General features: G+C 32.5%; 1 protein-coding gene and 1 long non-coding RNA gene across 2 annotated transcripts; both read right to left on the bottom strand.

The window, feature by feature from the left end:
* Nucleotides 1-9,642: 9,642 nt before the first annotated feature.
* On the bottom strand, nt 9,643-12,827 carry LOC140435582 (uncharacterized). Its single transcript, XM_072524328.1, has 4 exons — nt 12,767-12,827; nt 11,941-12,102; nt 11,751-11,837; nt 9,643-11,697 (listed from the first exon to the last, which is right to left on the bottom strand). Exons 2-4 carry the CDS (start codon nt 11,977-11,979, stop codon nt 9,646-9,648), a joined length of 2,178 nt encoding a protein of 725 aa, XP_072380429.1. The 5' UTR covers nt 11,980-12,102; nt 12,767-12,827; the 3' UTR covers nt 9,643-9,645.
* An 11-nt stretch (nt 12,828-12,838) lies between these two features.
* On the bottom strand, nt 12,839-15,380 carry LOC140435581 (uncharacterized). The gene is made up of 3 exons (XR_011950179.1): nt 14,952-15,380; nt 12,996-13,089; nt 12,839-12,931 (listed from the first exon to the last, which is right to left on the bottom strand). It is a non-coding gene; the product is annotated as an uncharacterized lncRNA (long non-coding RNA).
* Between the last annotated feature and the right edge of the window lie 1,804 nt (nt 15,381-17,184).

Below are 17,184 nucleotides of genomic sequence, written 5' to 3'. Positions count from 1 at the left end.
ATCTTGTGCGATGACTACTTGATCGTCGGCAAAACTTAAGGTGTATAGGTATTCGTCTCTTACTGGTATGCCCATTCCTTCGCACTTTCTCCTCCATGGTTTGAGTGTCTTTTCCAAGAATATTTTAAACAGAGTAGTGCTTTAACTGCTTTTATTAGTGTTTGTCGGATTCCGAGATCATTCATTGCTTCCCATAATTTGACTCTAGGTATTGAGTCATATGCTTTCTTTAGATCAACAAAGGCCAGATGGACCGGTCTACCTTATGCCATTTTCGTTTCTATTAGTTGTTCTAATGTGTACGTATGATCTAGGCATGATTTTCCGACTGTAAACCCTGCTTGGTCTTCTCCAATTTTTCCTATTATTTCAGTTTCTAGTTTTTCCTTAATAATTTTCCCGTAAAGTCTAGCTACCGACGATATTATACTAATTCCTCTATAGTTTTCACATTTTTTCCTGTTTCCTTTCTTATGTATGGATGTGATGTATGCCTGTGTCCATTCCGCAGGTATTTCTTCTCCATTTAGTCCTCTTTCGAACATTCTATGCAGCATGCGGAATAACTTTTCCGTTCCGTTTTTAATTAGTTCGTTTGGTATTCCTCCGGGTCCTTTGGCTTTTTTGTTCTTCAATGTCTTGATTGCCCTCTTAACTTCTGCCAGGCTTATTTCTATCTGGTCGTATGCCCCATTTCCTGCATGTTCTATATTCTCTTCCTGAAATTGGGGACAGTATCTAAGCTTCGTTTAAAATGCTAGTTTTGGAAATTATAATCCTCTTTGTGTATAATAGACCGATTCTGCCAACTACTAACTTACCCACGGAAAATTTATCCGGCCCTCCCATTATTCGCGCCGAGGTGGAGTACGCTATAAAAGTAGCAAAACTAGGCAAGGTCCCTGGACCGGATGGAATTACTACGGAAGCCATAAAACTGTTGGAAGATGATAACGTCTACATGCTGGTAACAATTTTCAATGCCCTATATAACACCGGCCACATTCCAACGGATTGGCTTTATTCAACCTTTATAATGATTCCTAAATCACAAACAGCGACACAATGCAAAGGCCACAGACTGATAAGTTTAATCAGCCATTTTCTTAAGGTGTTCCTTCGCTTCCTTGACACAAGAATGTTCAAAAAACTGGAAGATCTAAGCGGCGAGACACAATTTGGTTTCAAGAGCGGACTGGGTATACGTGAAGTAGATTTTTGCTTGAATACCCTTGTACAAAACTGCATATATCAACGAAAGGATATAGTCATAGTCATAACATTGCTCGATTATGAAAAAGCGTTCGACACCGTAAAACATGACGCAATGATCAAAATACTACACAACGCTAACATTGACGAGAAAGATATAAAAGTTATCCAGAATCTCTATTGGAATCAAAAAGCACGAGCGAGACTGAACAAATCAAGCAACACAGAAGAATTTGAAATTTTAAGAGGGATACAAAAGGGGTGTATTTTGTCTCATATGCTCTTCAATCTCTATGTGGGGAACATTTTTGCAGAGGCACTGGAAGGCTCTGAGTGTGGAATAAAGGTAAACGGGTTCCCGATAAATAACATTCGTTACACCGACGACACCGCGTCGTATAATATACAACAGACAACGAACAGAATATGCAGTTGATGTTAAATAAAATAAACACGGTGGGAAAAATATATGGCTTGAAGATAAATGCTATAAAAACTAAATGCATGGCAATAAGAAAAAACGCACTTTTAAAAATACAACTGCAAGTAGATAATGCTCCAATCGATCAAGTGAAAACATTTGAATACTTGGGAATGATGATAAATGACCAATGGAATCATCAACAAGAAATAAAATGCCGTACCGAACAAGCAAGACAAGCTTTTATCAAATTTATACCGCTACTATCTAACCTCAATCTTTCCTTCAATCTCCGCTACAGGATGGTTAAATACTATGTATGGTCCATATTGCTATACGGCATGGAAGCATGAACGTTAAGAGAACCTTCCATTAATAAGTTGGTGGCCTTCAAAATGTGGACGTTGCGAAGAATGTTCCTCATACTATGGACAGATAGAGTGAGAAACAAGGAAGTCTTAAGAAAGGCAATTACTTAGAAAGAACTACTCAATTTGATCAAGGTATCAAAAATTGGATACCTCGTCCATATTCTGAGAGGAAAAAAATACGCAATCCCTCAACTAATCATCCAGAGAAAGATTGAAGGCAAGAGAGGAGTAGGTAGCAAACAAATGTCGTGGCTACGGAACATAAAGAACTGGACAGGCATAAATAACACTGGCGATCTTTTGCATGCCGCAAAAGACAGACGTCTGGATAATTCGCCAACGCACTATAGGTGCACGGCACTATAAGAAGAAGAAGGAAATTATAAAAGTGTCAAGCTAGGATAGCAAAAACTAAGAAACATCTAAAATCAACATCCAAAAAGAGTTGGAAAAATTTCGTGTCTTCTCTAAACAAATTTGTTGATGTAATTAATTTACCAATACCGATTAATCATATAAAATATATATAGACCGATTTTCTTTCCAACATTGTTTAACCTGGCACTGGAGTATGTGGTTAGGCAAATGCAAACTGGACGAGAAAACCTACTGACCAATAAAACGGTTCAACTGGCTGCCTACGCCGATGATATTAATATTATGAGTAGAACATCAACAGGAGCACAGGAAGCATACGCAGAGTTAAAAACACAAACGAAAAGGCTAGGTCTGGAAATTAACACAGAAAAAACAAAAATAATGGTACAGACGAGAAGAAATATAATCCCACAAAACATTATGCATGAAGATGACATTGAAACGGTTGGAAAGTTTACATACCTGGGAGTAGAAATATATGCCGATGGAGCAGAGGATGGAGAAATACGAAAAAGGATAACGCAGGCAAACAAAGCTTATTTTGCCCTCTCCCATATATTTCGGTCTAAAAGTGTCCACCGAAATACAAAGATGAGAATCTATAAAACTTTAATTCGGCCAATAGCATGTTATGGCAGCGAAGCATGGGTCCTGAAAGAAACATCCAAAAACAAACTCGACACATTCGAAAGAAAAGTACTGAGGAGAATACTAGGACCTGTGAGGGAAAACGGAATCTTCAGAATTCGATATAACAACGAGCTCTATCAACTGTATAAGGAAACACCCCTGTCAGACTTCATTAGAATACAAAGATTGCAATGGGCCGGACATGTGATACGAATGGGAGAGGATAGGCTACCAAAACGAGCACTGAACGCCAGAATGCAGGGAAAGAGACCAGTTGGAAAGCCAAGAAAGCGCTGGGAAGACACAGTAAGCAGCGACGCACAAGCACTTTTAGGAGTCCGTGTATGGAGAAGAGCAGCCACAGACAGACAAGGGTGGAGGCAAAAAATAAAGGAGGCCAAGGCTCATTTTGGGCTGTAGTGCCGTAGAAGAAGAAGAAGATTTTCTTTCTACACTATGGAATTCACTGAAGGAATGTTCAAACAGAGGTTGGTATGGTGGGTAGAAAAAAATTTACTTCTTCCAAATTTTCAGTTTGGTTGTAAAAAAAAGTTTTGTATTTAAGTTCAACTTCATGTTTTTACAACATTTACATACTATGTTTTTAGATATTAAAAGTGCGTCATTGAGAATGTGGGCAAGTTAAGTTGAAATGTGTAGTATGAGATATTACAAAAAGATTTTCATCTAGTGATTAATCAATTTTTAGTGGAACTATTCTTAAATAAACAATCATGTTATGTTCTTCTAGTATTAAATTATTTGTTCGTTATGCGGTTCATGGTATGAGCAACATTCTAAGGGTAAACGCTTTGAATCGGCTTTTTTGATGGTACATGTTTCTCAAGCATAGTAGCTGGCGATAGGAAATAATAATGCTCTAAAAAGGCGTAATTTTGTTTCTTATTTATGTTTGCTTGTTTCTGTTTCTATCAATGATAATGTATGTACACGTAAATAAAGACCGACCAGAAAATATACTTTCTGGACAGTTTTTTGTCTAGAAAATGTTTTCCAGTTTAAGACCGGAAAAGGACGTTCGAGGCAGCCAATAGTAATTTACGTTACAAGTTTAGAAACTTGTGTTTTTCTCGTCGAGCAAACATATTCAGCTATAATGTTACCCTTATGGTACACTCTTGAAATTGTTTGGCAGCCATGTTTAGATCCAATGTATTCCTGATCATATGTTTTAATCTGTCTAGACTTCATTTTAGGTAGGCTTAACATGATTCCTAGTCCCAGCTCACTAGAATTCCGATAAATCTTCTTAAAAAGCTTATTACCTTTCCAACAATGGTCGTATTTCAAAACTAATATGTCGATAGTCAGAACAAAACATCTCATCTTATATTTACCACTTTTTAACATATCTAACAATTTATGTTACTGTTACTGTTACATCAAGATTATTCCTTTGTTATTTGGCAACATTTTTTCTTTAGCATGTTATTTCATAGCCGTATTAATTTATTATGCATCCTTGTTTTTAATTTGTTCATATTATAACCCTCGTTTTGGCATTCTCTAACGCATGACGCATTATTATTTTTTAATTTATTGGCTAGTCCCTAAACATTTTACTACAAATTTATTAAATGACTAATTTTTATATATAGTCATTATGTTTGTAGAATTTAATCTGTCATATTTGTATTTCAATCCAGGGATTATGGACCTTGTGTTTTATTGTGCGTGTAGTTGTAGTTGCCCCTTTCTATTTTACGTAGGGTCAGGGTATTAAATACGAATGTAAAATTTTTAGACTAAACAACAATTTTGTTGACTTAATAGTTTTAGGCTTACATTCTTTAACAAAAAATGCTAATAAAATTAATATCACTTGCCAAAACATTTAAAATTCAGTTTACTACTATGTCACAGAATAAATAACAATCAGAATGTCTACTCTCAGATGCCGCCTTTAAAGTGTGTCAGCAAGTGATCGCCATATTTTAAACGGAAACATAGACTCGGATTGAGAAATTTGTGATGAGCTATGATAGAACTTTAGTTTAAATTTTTAAAGATTAATAATTTAGTAAATTTGAAATAATTTAATCTATTCTTCAACTAAAAGTACGAATAAAATAGTGCATATTCTGTCTATGGTTGCCGTAAATAAATTAAATCGGGTTAATTGTTCTATGCACACCAGACAAAATGTCACTGCCGTTTAAAACATGGCTGATTTCGTCTGCGCGAACTAGATGCGCTTACTTATCTTTTCAAGCAGAGTGGGCATTCTGATTGTTTATTATTCTGTGATTATAGTTTGTTTTGTAACCAGGAGGAGTAAACTTAAAAAAACAGATTCACACCCAAGAAAGTTAATAGAAAAGTCACTAAATATATCTTCTTTTTTGGTTGACTATCTCGGCCTTGTAGTAATCCAGTAATCAGTATCGGACAACTTTACACGTCGATTCTAACCTAACTTTGTTTATGTTTGAATAACAATTTTTTCTAATTCACTTCCAATATATATTTTTTTGTGTTTCTAATTACAATAAAAAAAGTGTTGGATTGTTATGAAGTTTAAGATTTTTTAGAGTTTATTTATCACATTGTAGATAACATATATTATAACATACTTTAATTTATTATAACGACATAGTTTCATTGTATGTTGCAAGGATAGAAGGTCGACCGCCAATATTTTTAGGACATCTTACTGTTCCAGTCTACTTATATTCCTTAATTGTTCTGTGAATAGTTGAATTCGCAACACCTAAAATTAGCACATTACTTTAGTGTAAGTCTTAATTTTAACACTAACTATTCTGCAAAACTAACCTGTTGCCTGTTTTTTTTGCTACCACGGCTGTTATTTTCATTCCAGGATTATCCATTTTAATTTGTTTGTACATCTTTATAATGCATTGTTTTTCATTTTATGATAAATGACCCACATCTACTCGGCGTTTTTTAGGTAGAGGAGGATCATTACCACTAGTACTTGGCATTGAATCCATATTGTTATCTTAATAACACTTATAAGTCGCTAAATTGTTCTGAAAAGAACTGTTTTTTTATGAAATGTCTTTAGTGTCAAAATGTCATAATTTAGTGGAGTGAACATACCTGCGGTTGGACCAATTACAAACAAGCACTATGGCGCGGTAAATTTGAATTACTCCTCTTGGTTAAAAAACAATCCATAGTTTTCAAATCAGTGACTAATTAAATGCAAAAATAAATCAAATTCGCTACAAACTACTTTTTCTGTGGCTGTTATAAGTTATTTAAAAGTAGAAAAATGAAAGAAAAAACAATGGTGTACATTTTTAGCTGATGGATTTTGCACAGCTGATATAGTCTAATGAAATATTGCATTTTAGGGTTTAGCGTGCATTTCACGCAATTTTATTCTTTTAAGGTATAGAGAGGGTACGTATAATCTTATGTTTAATTACGGGACCCTTGTCCCGCAACGGTCATATTGTAAAAAGGGTGCAAAAGGTTTTCGCGCCGTATCTCGTAAACAAGCAACCTTACAGAAAATTATGTAGAATATTATTTGTAACAAATTAAATTATCTATTATTATTTTGATTACTTTTTATTATAAAGTAAAAAATAAATAAGCTATAAACAAAAATACTAAAAACTTTGGAACAATAATATCAATAATTTCGCTCATTAAACCCAATAAGCCCAAAGGTATACCGTCATCTTACCATCCTATTTCCCCCACATGCAGCAAAATACTTGAAAAAGATTTAATTCATTGTCTAACATGGTATTTAAAAAAAGAAGATCTTACCCATTTGCGAAGTGGTTTTCTAAAAGGACGGTTGGATAATCATATCTTACCACACACCTTAATTAATGACGCAAACAATCAGAATAACTTCTGATTGTAAGATTTTTTGACGTAACCCAGGCTTTTGATCGAACATGAAAACACTCTATATTAGCAGGAATTCAAGGTAACATGCTTACATTTATTAAAAATTTCTTAAGCAATCGTTCTATACAAGTTAGAATAAATGGAATCATCTTCTTCTTTGTGTTCCGTGCTTGTATTCAAGCGTTGGCTATCGTCATATTGACAAGCTGATGAAATGATTCTCGGTCGGCAGCTAGATGAAACAGTTCCTCGACCGTTCGACCTGTCCATTGCCTAATGTTACGCAGCCAGGACAGTTGTTTTGAAATGATTTTGAATGATTAACCGGAGTAAGCGATTTTTAGGTCCTCTCATTATATGACCGAAGTATTGGACCTTTCTCATTTTGATGATGTTGATCAATTCTCGCTCTTTGTGCACGGTCTCTAGTACGCGTTCGTTAGATATGTGTGCTGTCCACGGGATTCTGAGCATGCGACGGTAACACCATAACTCAAAAGCTTCTAATTTGTTAAGATTTTTTATTTTTGTGGAACTTATGGAATCATAAGTTCTCGAAAAATTCTAGATAATGGAATCCGTCAAGGGTCTATTTTTAGTAGCTTTTAATAGTATCATAAATGTAATTAGAGCTCCTAATAAAGCTATTATTTATGCAGATAATATTGTTATTTACACTAAATCGAATAACCTAAATTAAGCATCTTACAACTTATGTTAAATCGACTTCAAAACTGGGCATTACAAATTGGAGTTCATTTTTCTTCAGATTTTTAATGAAAATAACACTCACCATACAATTAATTTAACATTAAATAATTTACCTATAAAACTGTCGAATGAAGTAACTTCTTGCGCGTTACTTTTGATAAAACATAAAATTGGAATGTGCATATTAATAAATTATACCAAGCATGCCACAACCGATTAGACACACTTAAAATACTGTTAAAAAAATACTATGTTTACTAATAAAGTTTATAGTACCGACTGTAAAATATTATTTAACCTTTACAAATCACTTATTAGAAGTAAATTAGATTACGGTTGCATATGCTACGGTGCCGCAAGCTAAACAGCTTTATGAAAAAACTAAACAGCATACAATCTGCAGCTTTGAGATTAGCACTGGGTGTCTTCAGAACTAGTCTTATGAATATCTTACAAGTTTTACAGAGAAAACCATTTTTATATATAAGAATTCAAAAACTTAAACTATAAACTCTAAACTATATAGGAAAAATATCAGTACAGAAAAAATGTAGTATTCTCCCAAATTTGCAGTCCTAGTATTGGTTTTATAAAACAAACTAAAAATAACAATCCCCTTGTAAAACCAATACAATCTCCTCCATGGACAATCCAACCACTTACCATTGACCTAACCCCTTACAAAATACCCCAAATCAACTACAAATCCGATCATCATCAAACAGTTGTACTCTGCAGTTATGTCTCGTTATTCTAATTACCTCCAAATTTTCAGTGATTCCCCTAAAACTCGTGACAGACATGCATCTGCATACTACTGTAAATACACTACTCACTATCCATACTTACAAACTACTGTATCCTCACAAGTGACGCCATAACAATTTTGTAAGCCTTAATTTTCTTCAAAACGCTTAGCGAGAATAAATGTGTTATCATCATAGACTCATTAAATATCCTATTAGGTGTAAAACAAATAAACTTTACAAATCCAATGTATCCGACAATAAAAAATGAGTTAAATATTACTCAATCGTCTCGAAAAGAAGTAGGATTTATTTGGGTACCATGCATGTAGGAATAGCTGATAATAAAAAATGGACAAACTAGCAAACACAAGTCGAATAAACTCACAATATACAACAAAATTGAAGAATTACTCATTCGCCGATCTTAAATACCTACTTCTTTTTCAGCCTTCATAGGCCTCCCGCAAATTAATCCAGTGTTTTCTATTTTGAGCCACTTGCATCCAGTTGTGTCCTCCGATCTTCTTAATATTATCACTCCATCTCATTTGTAGTCTTCCTCTGCTTCCGATGCGTGGTTCCGTTTTTATCCGTTAGTCGGGCATTGTGTCCTGCGAAGCTCCATTTTAATTTGGCAGCATGTTCTCCTGCGCCTTTTACTTTATATATATATATATATATATATATATATATATATATATATATATATATATATATATATATATATATATATATATATATATATATATATATATATAGTTTGAGTTTAGTTCTTGAACCTTAATATATATTTTTTTAGTGGATTTTCTTGGGTTTAGGTTCATAAAAAAATTTTGATTTGGTACTAAGGCATTTTCATATATTTATTCGACGTTTCGGCAGGAAATCCATGCCTTTTTCAAGAAGTAATATTGACTAAAAAAACATTTTATGACAGACATAATACGATTTAAAAGTTAAACTTTTGACTTACCAAGCATGTAAAAATTTGTTACTAAAAAGTAGACGTCACAATTAAAATAATGTTAAAAACATAGGACATACCCACTAAGTCACTACATGTAAAATATATTTTAGATCTAATGTGTTGTTTATTGAAGTTAGTTTATCGTTTAAACAACCAGTTATTTTAACATCATAGGCGTTCTGAGATTGTCTTATTGTGTGTTTTTAAATTAAGTTAATTAATAACTAATAATAAAATTAATAATAACAAATAATAAAAATATGAACAAAACTGAATATATAAACACAAATAAAAATACTTAACGAAAACTCAGAATATATTGCAAAAACTGAATTTCGAAAAAAACTTGGACATTTAACACTTTTTATATTCATTTTGAACGAAGACCTTTATTTTGAGCCAATTTTTATTTTTTAATATATCAGGATTTTTTAAAATCAGATCTTCACATTCCGATTTTTTGGGAGGCCTCTTTTGTTTAATTTGGGTTTTAAAATACATTTTGACTACTTTCTTCTGATTTTCTGTCCATGGAACTAAAACCCTTTTTTTATTTTTTGCCTTCATATCCAATATTCCCTTTTTTTCATTATTACAACTTTCTGGACCTTTTGATTCAATAACATCATTGGTTTCATTTTTTTGTTTCCCAAATACCTCGTTATTATGTCCATCATCATCTTCCATAATGTCTTCTTCCAAATTTATCTCTATTTCTTCTAAACTTTTTCCCTTGAATTGACCTGCTTTACCTTTCTCCATTAACAGGAGCAACTTAGAGATCTTTACAGTTTGATAAATGTCATCGGGGAGTCTATATGAAGATCGATGAATTCCTAATGTGTGCCCCATAAATGAAGCCAGTTGCTCCATGTCATTTTCCGACATGGTAAACAACTGGGTTAGCGTTGCTAGATGTTTTCTCAGCCTTGTACATGTAAGAGCACTAGGATTTTTAGCTCCGCATAATTTAGCATATTTTGACATTACTTCATACCCTCGAATTGGTTTATCAAATTTTGGATTAACAAAAAGGTAAATACTAGGTGTTTTTAAAAGTAAATCTCTACATTTTGTAATCATTTCTAAGTGTTCTTGTACATCCTTACTTACTAGGACGGGTACACCACGTCCCCTTTTACCTTTTATTACTATTCTTCTAAAACTTTTCATTAAAATTCTTTCGGTTTCTGAAATTGCTTCAGAAAATTCTTCATAACATTGATTATCTTTAGCGCTAATGTAACTCTGTATGGTCATTCTTTCTAATTCACCAGGGCGCCTTCTATTTAATAAGATAAGACGGCAATATATAGTTTCTAACAGAAACATGTAAGAATTAATATCATTATTATTTTTCTGTAATTTATCACAAGATTCATTTGCCCTTCGCACGAGATAGTTTTTCAATAGCTTAAGGTCACTTGCTAGTGGTATTAACGTCACTTTGTTCCATTTTTTCATGTCTAAATCATTTGCAGCTTGACTGGAAATATCATATTTCCAATTTCCTTCTATTATTTGTATTAAAGATTTTAAGTCAGCTTTAGCGCTGGCACTTCTAACTGTAAACTCAGACTTTTTCGCATTAAGCATAAGTGCTATATCACAACACTGTTTTAATGTAGTGCCAATATTTTTAGCAAATGATGGAGCTTTAAAAGTTTTGCTCTCGTTATCATATTTTGAAACTATTTTAGTAGCAAAAACTAAAGAATCGTAATATTCTGGTTTCAACGAGTCAAAAAGCGTTTTGATTGAGAAACTATTTTTTCTTAGTTCGATAACAATTTTAGCTAATTCCCTCATTTTTCTTGACGCTACTGGTATAAAGTGTTGTTCTCTATGGATCTTCAAATATCTTGAGCCAAACGCACAAATGAGCGGATCTTTTTTAGCCACGAGTGATACATTGTCTGCTCGCATTCGAGGAAAAACAGTTTCTTTTAAATAAGTGTCCAATTTAAGGTGCCTTAATAAGAAATTTTGTGCTTGTGATTGGGAATTTCTGGTTATTGAATCAGGATTACATATTTTTCTGTGGCGCCATAAGTTTTTTGCCGAATACATGCCGAAGCAGTGGTCACACGGTAGGTAGTTTGTATCTGCAGATCCTTTCCTAACTGGTTTTAAATTTGCAGAACCTAACAAATAGTTTCCCTTTTTTCTCAAAGCAAATAACAATTGCTTTCTCGTTTTACTTCTTGGAGGGTAAACCAAAATTTTTTGAACTTCTAATTCGCTTTGATGATTTCGTTGTATATGTCTAGGAAAATTTAATACAACTGATTCACAAAAGTAACAAAAAACAGATTTTTTTAAAGACTTCGTATTTATATTGCAAGTTTCTTCCACATGTTGATGGATATTTAGGCTGACAGAAGACGAAGGTGAATTAGATTGTTCCTAAAAAGTATGTGCTTTGAATTATATTGCTAAAATATTTGAAATAAACTTACCTCAATATTTAACTCATCTTTGTTAACTTGTTTTGGACAAAAGTGGGAAGAAAAATTATTTATTTCTGGAGAACCTGAAGACTTTTCCTAAAAACCCAATTAAATAAATATTATATTTTTTCTGTTATCCATTTCAATATTACAGAGTACACAACACATTTTATTCTTTTAAAAGTTTTATTGCACTTACTGAAGAATCATCGAAGGGAACATAATTGGAATCTAACATTTCATCAGAAGCTGGTGATGGAGTTTCTAAGTCTGGAGAATCTGTGTTATCTTTATCACTTTCTTCAGGTGTGAAGATACTGTCAGGTGAACCATAAAATTGAGGGGAACTTAAGGATATTTCCTAAAATTATTTTTCATAGTAAAAAGTGACTGAAGTAGGGAAATACAGTAGGCGGTAAAATAAACAGTACTGAAATGAATATTGAAATGTACATGAATATCTATATATTTAGTATACATGATATAGCCTTACCAACATTATTCACGACGACGTTTCCGATAAAATAGATGTTAAAGATGCCCTCTGGCACTAAAAAAATCTAATTGGAGTTTGTTATTCCGGAATGTCAGACATTGTATCGGTCTGCCTCCTTCAGCATTCCCCATATGTACGTATCATGTGGTGTTAGTTAGGTTAGGCCTGATAATTGCGATGGGTATGGAAAATCACTGAACAGTATTTGAAGAGCACTGACCGTGTGACAGATTGCCCGTCCTGCTAAAACTATTGTCGATTTTAAGCTTTTTGGACCGATTTCGCGACCTTTTCCGTATGACCGAAAATAGTACTCCACGATAAAAAAAATTTCTGCAAAACTAAGAACCATCCTGAAGCACCTAAAATTATCATGACATTCACATAAGTTATAAAGTCGTTCAGAAATCACTTAATACGTTTCGGTGCATGACACATACAAATCTGAGGCATACGCATTTTAGTACTGTTTATTTTGCCGCATACCGTTCATATTTGAGAATAAAATGCTCTTAAATGTTAAACTTACGGAAGAAATGTCAGATGCATTAGAATTTTCAATCGGTAATATTTCATTAGCGGTTTTTTTACCAACTGTATACTGATCTTCATCTTTGTTATGTTGTTCTTGTAGTGTAAAATTACAAGGGAGTATATTTTCTTTAGATCCACTATAAAATCGAGAGCTTTTGATCTACAAAATATTTTTTTTATTTAAGTATAAGCAATGTTTTTTTAAATATCTAACTAGAACTTACCGAAAGAATTTCAGTTGAATTTACTTTCTCGCTTACTGATTGGTTAATTTTTACGGGACTTAACGCTCTGTTACAAAAACGAATTGGTTTCATCCTAAAAATATACTGGTGATAAAATATCTAAGTATTGTTTAACTAAGTTAGCAAAAATTTGAACCCTACTTTTTTTTATACTCTTATACTTTTATACAAAATTTTTATGCTCGTATTGATGTTTTGGGGTTCCGGCCTGCTTGATCTGAAAATAATTTCAAGCACATGTTTACTTTTTAAAATTCAAGTTGTCCGTGACAGTTGAGAAAAAAAAATTTTATTTCGGTCAATAATACGGCAAAATTATATTAATAAAAGTTTTTCAAAATATGAAATTATGTCAAAATACAAAATTTCACAAAAATCGGATCAATTTCACTAAATCAGATACACTTGGTATTATAAAAAAACTAGCCCATGGATTTTTTGCCGTAATCTATGCAACATTTAAATAAACAAAAAAATGATATCGTTGACAGAATAGAAGGCATAAAATTATCACCGATAAAATGAAACTTGCTAAGCAGGCAATTTTACGTGTAAATGAATCATTTTCTTGAATTTACGACTCTATTCTGACCTGAATCGAATTTTGTTATCTAAATTGGCATCTTAATATTATTTTTATCTTGAAAAAAAAGTATATCTACTAAAATAAATAAATTATTTTCAAACTCTTTCAAACTAGTTTAACAAACAGTTTGAATTTTCAATGCCTTAACCATTGACCAGTTTGACTTGACTTGAATTATTTGCCAAAGTTTGACAGAGTACGCCATGATAAGCTAAGTGATATTCTTGAAAGAGAGGACATAGATAATAAAGATCTGCGAATAATTCTCAATATATATTGGAATCAGGAAAATATCATAAAAATAGAAAATAAGACATCACAGGCAATAGAAATACGTAGAGGAGTATGGCAGGGAGGCATCTTTTCACCGCTGCTATGTAATGTTTATAGTGAAAGCATCTGCCAGAAACCCCTTTTGCAAGCAAACGAATGAATCGTAATCAGTGGAGAGGTTGTAAATAATATTGAATACGCGGATGACACTGTATTAGTTGCAAGAACAGTAGAAGAATTACAACGATTACTTACAAACATAAATATTGCTTGCAACAATTATGGCATAAATATCAATATAAAAAAAACAAGTATATGGTCTTCAGTGAAAACATGACACAACCAGCATATATTAGTATAAACATCATTCAAATTGAAAAAGTATCAAGTTACAAATACTTGGGAACTTATTAAGAAGAAAAGGAAAAGACCCAGAAATTTTTACCAACGATAAAATGAAGAAAATAATATTTGGGTCACCTAATGAAAGGACATAAATACGCATTACTTTAAAATATAATTCAAGGAAAAATAAAAGGAAAACGGAATCTGGACCGTAAAAGAATGGTTGCGGAATTTGAGAGAGTTTTTTGGCTGCACCACTAATGAACTCTTTAGGTCAGCTGTAAACAAGGTCAGGATAGCCTTGATGATTTCCAATCTCCGATAGGAGTGACACAGGAAGAAGAATTATTTGTCAGAAGGATTGACTTGAGTTTGACTGGAAATTAAGTCAAACTCAAGTCAATTTCAAACATTCAAGTCAAACTTGTGCAACTCTAACCAGCCGAGACGCCAAAATATCAAAACGAGATTCAAAAATGTTTGATCCATTACATGTATAGTTAAATCAATCCCTTGATACACTGTATAATATGTGTTTATAAATGTAGTTCAGATATATTTGTAAAGTGTACAAAAATATCTGATGTGTAATGTGGAGAAGACAGAAAATATATTATTTTGCATAATTATCTAGTAGTTTTGTTCAATCCAACTACCTATTAAATTGAAACAATATTAAATTGTATTTATTACCCGTTCTGTAACAAAATAAAAATTATATAAGTACATACCTAGAGTTTCCAGTGCACTACACGTGTAATATGAATAAAGAATATTTTATCACTGCAAAACAAAACGTTAGAAATCGTTAGGCTTACAGATTTTTTCGCGCCAAATATACTCTAATATATTATTTGGTTTACGTATCCACCGTCGTTTAGTCTCTGATTTATATTTGGAGGAGTAAACCACTGTAATGTAGTTTTGACGTATATTTTGAATAGCAGAAAGATTTATTTTGTTAATTTAATATACATTGGAGGAGGTATGTATAGTAATTTTAGATGGAAGACCAATTGATTTTAATTTGGTAATTGTATAAAAAATTATAATGTTTTTATTTTCGATACATTATAAGAATTGTAAAAAAATTAATATACACGAATAATATTTTAAAGATATTCACTCCTTCTAGAAGACGACTTATAACCGCATTTTGAAAAGAGGAGCTATAGTCGGGTCGTGTAAATATATATATATATATATGTATATATATATATATATATATATATATATATATATATATATATATATATATATATATATAAATCGTCGCCAACCGGCAGAAACTGTTCTCTCCCATTGACGGTGAAGCATATTCTGATTGATTGCCTGCCAGTACTACGAAGAAAAAAGAAGAAAATATGGAATCTCAGATGACATCAAAACCACCGAACACGTATTAAATTATTTAAGAGATGTATGTTTAATTGTTTATATACATATACAACGTAAATAAATCGAACTCTGCTGATTCCTAATCAGATAGCGAACGAGTAAACATCGTTTTATCGTTTGTCTAGATCAGTGGTTCCTAAACTTTTTTGTACCACGCCCCTTTTTGTTGAAATAAAAGTTTATCTCTCCGCGCCCCTTAAAAATAAATTGTATGGGCCTAGAAACAAAACAAAAACAAATAAGTATTACATAAAAAACAAAACATTTATTTTTATTGCCATAAGATACAATAATATCAGTTTTTATAAAATACAAAAATAACTAATAAAAGAAATATATATTAAGTTGGTTAATGAGATGGATGTGCTTGTATTTTCTTTACTAGTATGCCTATTCGTGACTGAGTTTTAGTAAGTGCACAACTCAAGTCACTAGCAGCATCAAGTTTATTCCGATATTTTTTTGAATAAAATCCTTTATAAAAAACCCAGTTGGGCTATCTTAAATTGACAAAACGTTTTCGGAATAAGTATTCCATCATCAGTGCCCTAAAAAAAGTATTTAACCACTCAATTAAAAAGAACATAAAATAATTTAAGTTTTGACTAAGGTTAATGTAAAATGTGGTTAATACTTACAAGTTAATACATGGTTAATACATGGATGTAGCCACTAAATATGGGGGTAAAAACCCTTTAAAAATTACTAAACGAAATTTAGTTTACATTATGTCTAATTTACAATTTAGATGGTATACTTACAGATTACAGGATACAGGAACTTAGTTTCCTTGTGGATTTTATGTTGAAACACAAGTGTTGAAAATGCTTTTTCGCACAAACAGCTGCTTGAAAAAGGCAAATATAAACGAAGTGCTTCACGTGATACACCAAGACACTTTGAAATGTTTTAATCAAAATGAAGGTTTGTCCATTATATCAAAGTTGTATTTGGCAGAGGAATCATGTTTTATTTGCAATGCATCTTCTTAAAGTGGTTCAGGCAGGGAGTCTATAGTCATGGAATGGGTCAATTGACATTCTGAAAATACTATCGTCACAAGTGTTTGGGAAGTATTTCTGGAACTCTTCAATTAGGCTCTCCAAATTGTTTGCTGTTTGGATTTTCAAACTTGATCGTTCATAAATGTCCTTGAAGCGTTTTTCTTCTGAGATTGACTCAACTTTAGAGAAACTCGAATAATTGCAAAGGGTTGGCTGATATTTTACACATTAAAAGTTGCAATTTCTCAATATACATCTTGATTGCATCACGATGAGTAACTATATTTGAGTTTCCACCCTGCAGTTTTAGGTTAAGGCTGTTCAACGATTCAAAGATGTCTGAAAAAGCCAATATTACTTGGGTACAATGTTTTGAATGCAATCTTAGCATTGACCTTAGAGTTCAAATGACATCTTGCTACATCTTTCCTGTCCTGCTGTATGGAGTGGAAGCGTGGACTCTAACTGAGGCTATCCTTAGACGCTTGACAGCCTTTGAGTTGTGGGTATACAGATGACTACTGAAAATAAGCTAGGTCGACAGAGTTAGAAATGAGGAGGT

This window comes from Diabrotica undecimpunctata, chromosome 3, assembly GCF_040954645.1.
Source record: "Diabrotica undecimpunctata isolate CICGRU chromosome 3, icDiaUnde3, whole genome shotgun sequence".
Taxonomy (NCBI): Eukaryota; Metazoa; Arthropoda; class Insecta; order Coleoptera; family Chrysomelidae; genus Diabrotica; species Diabrotica undecimpunctata.
This window is presented reverse-complemented; position numbering and strand designations above follow the sequence as displayed.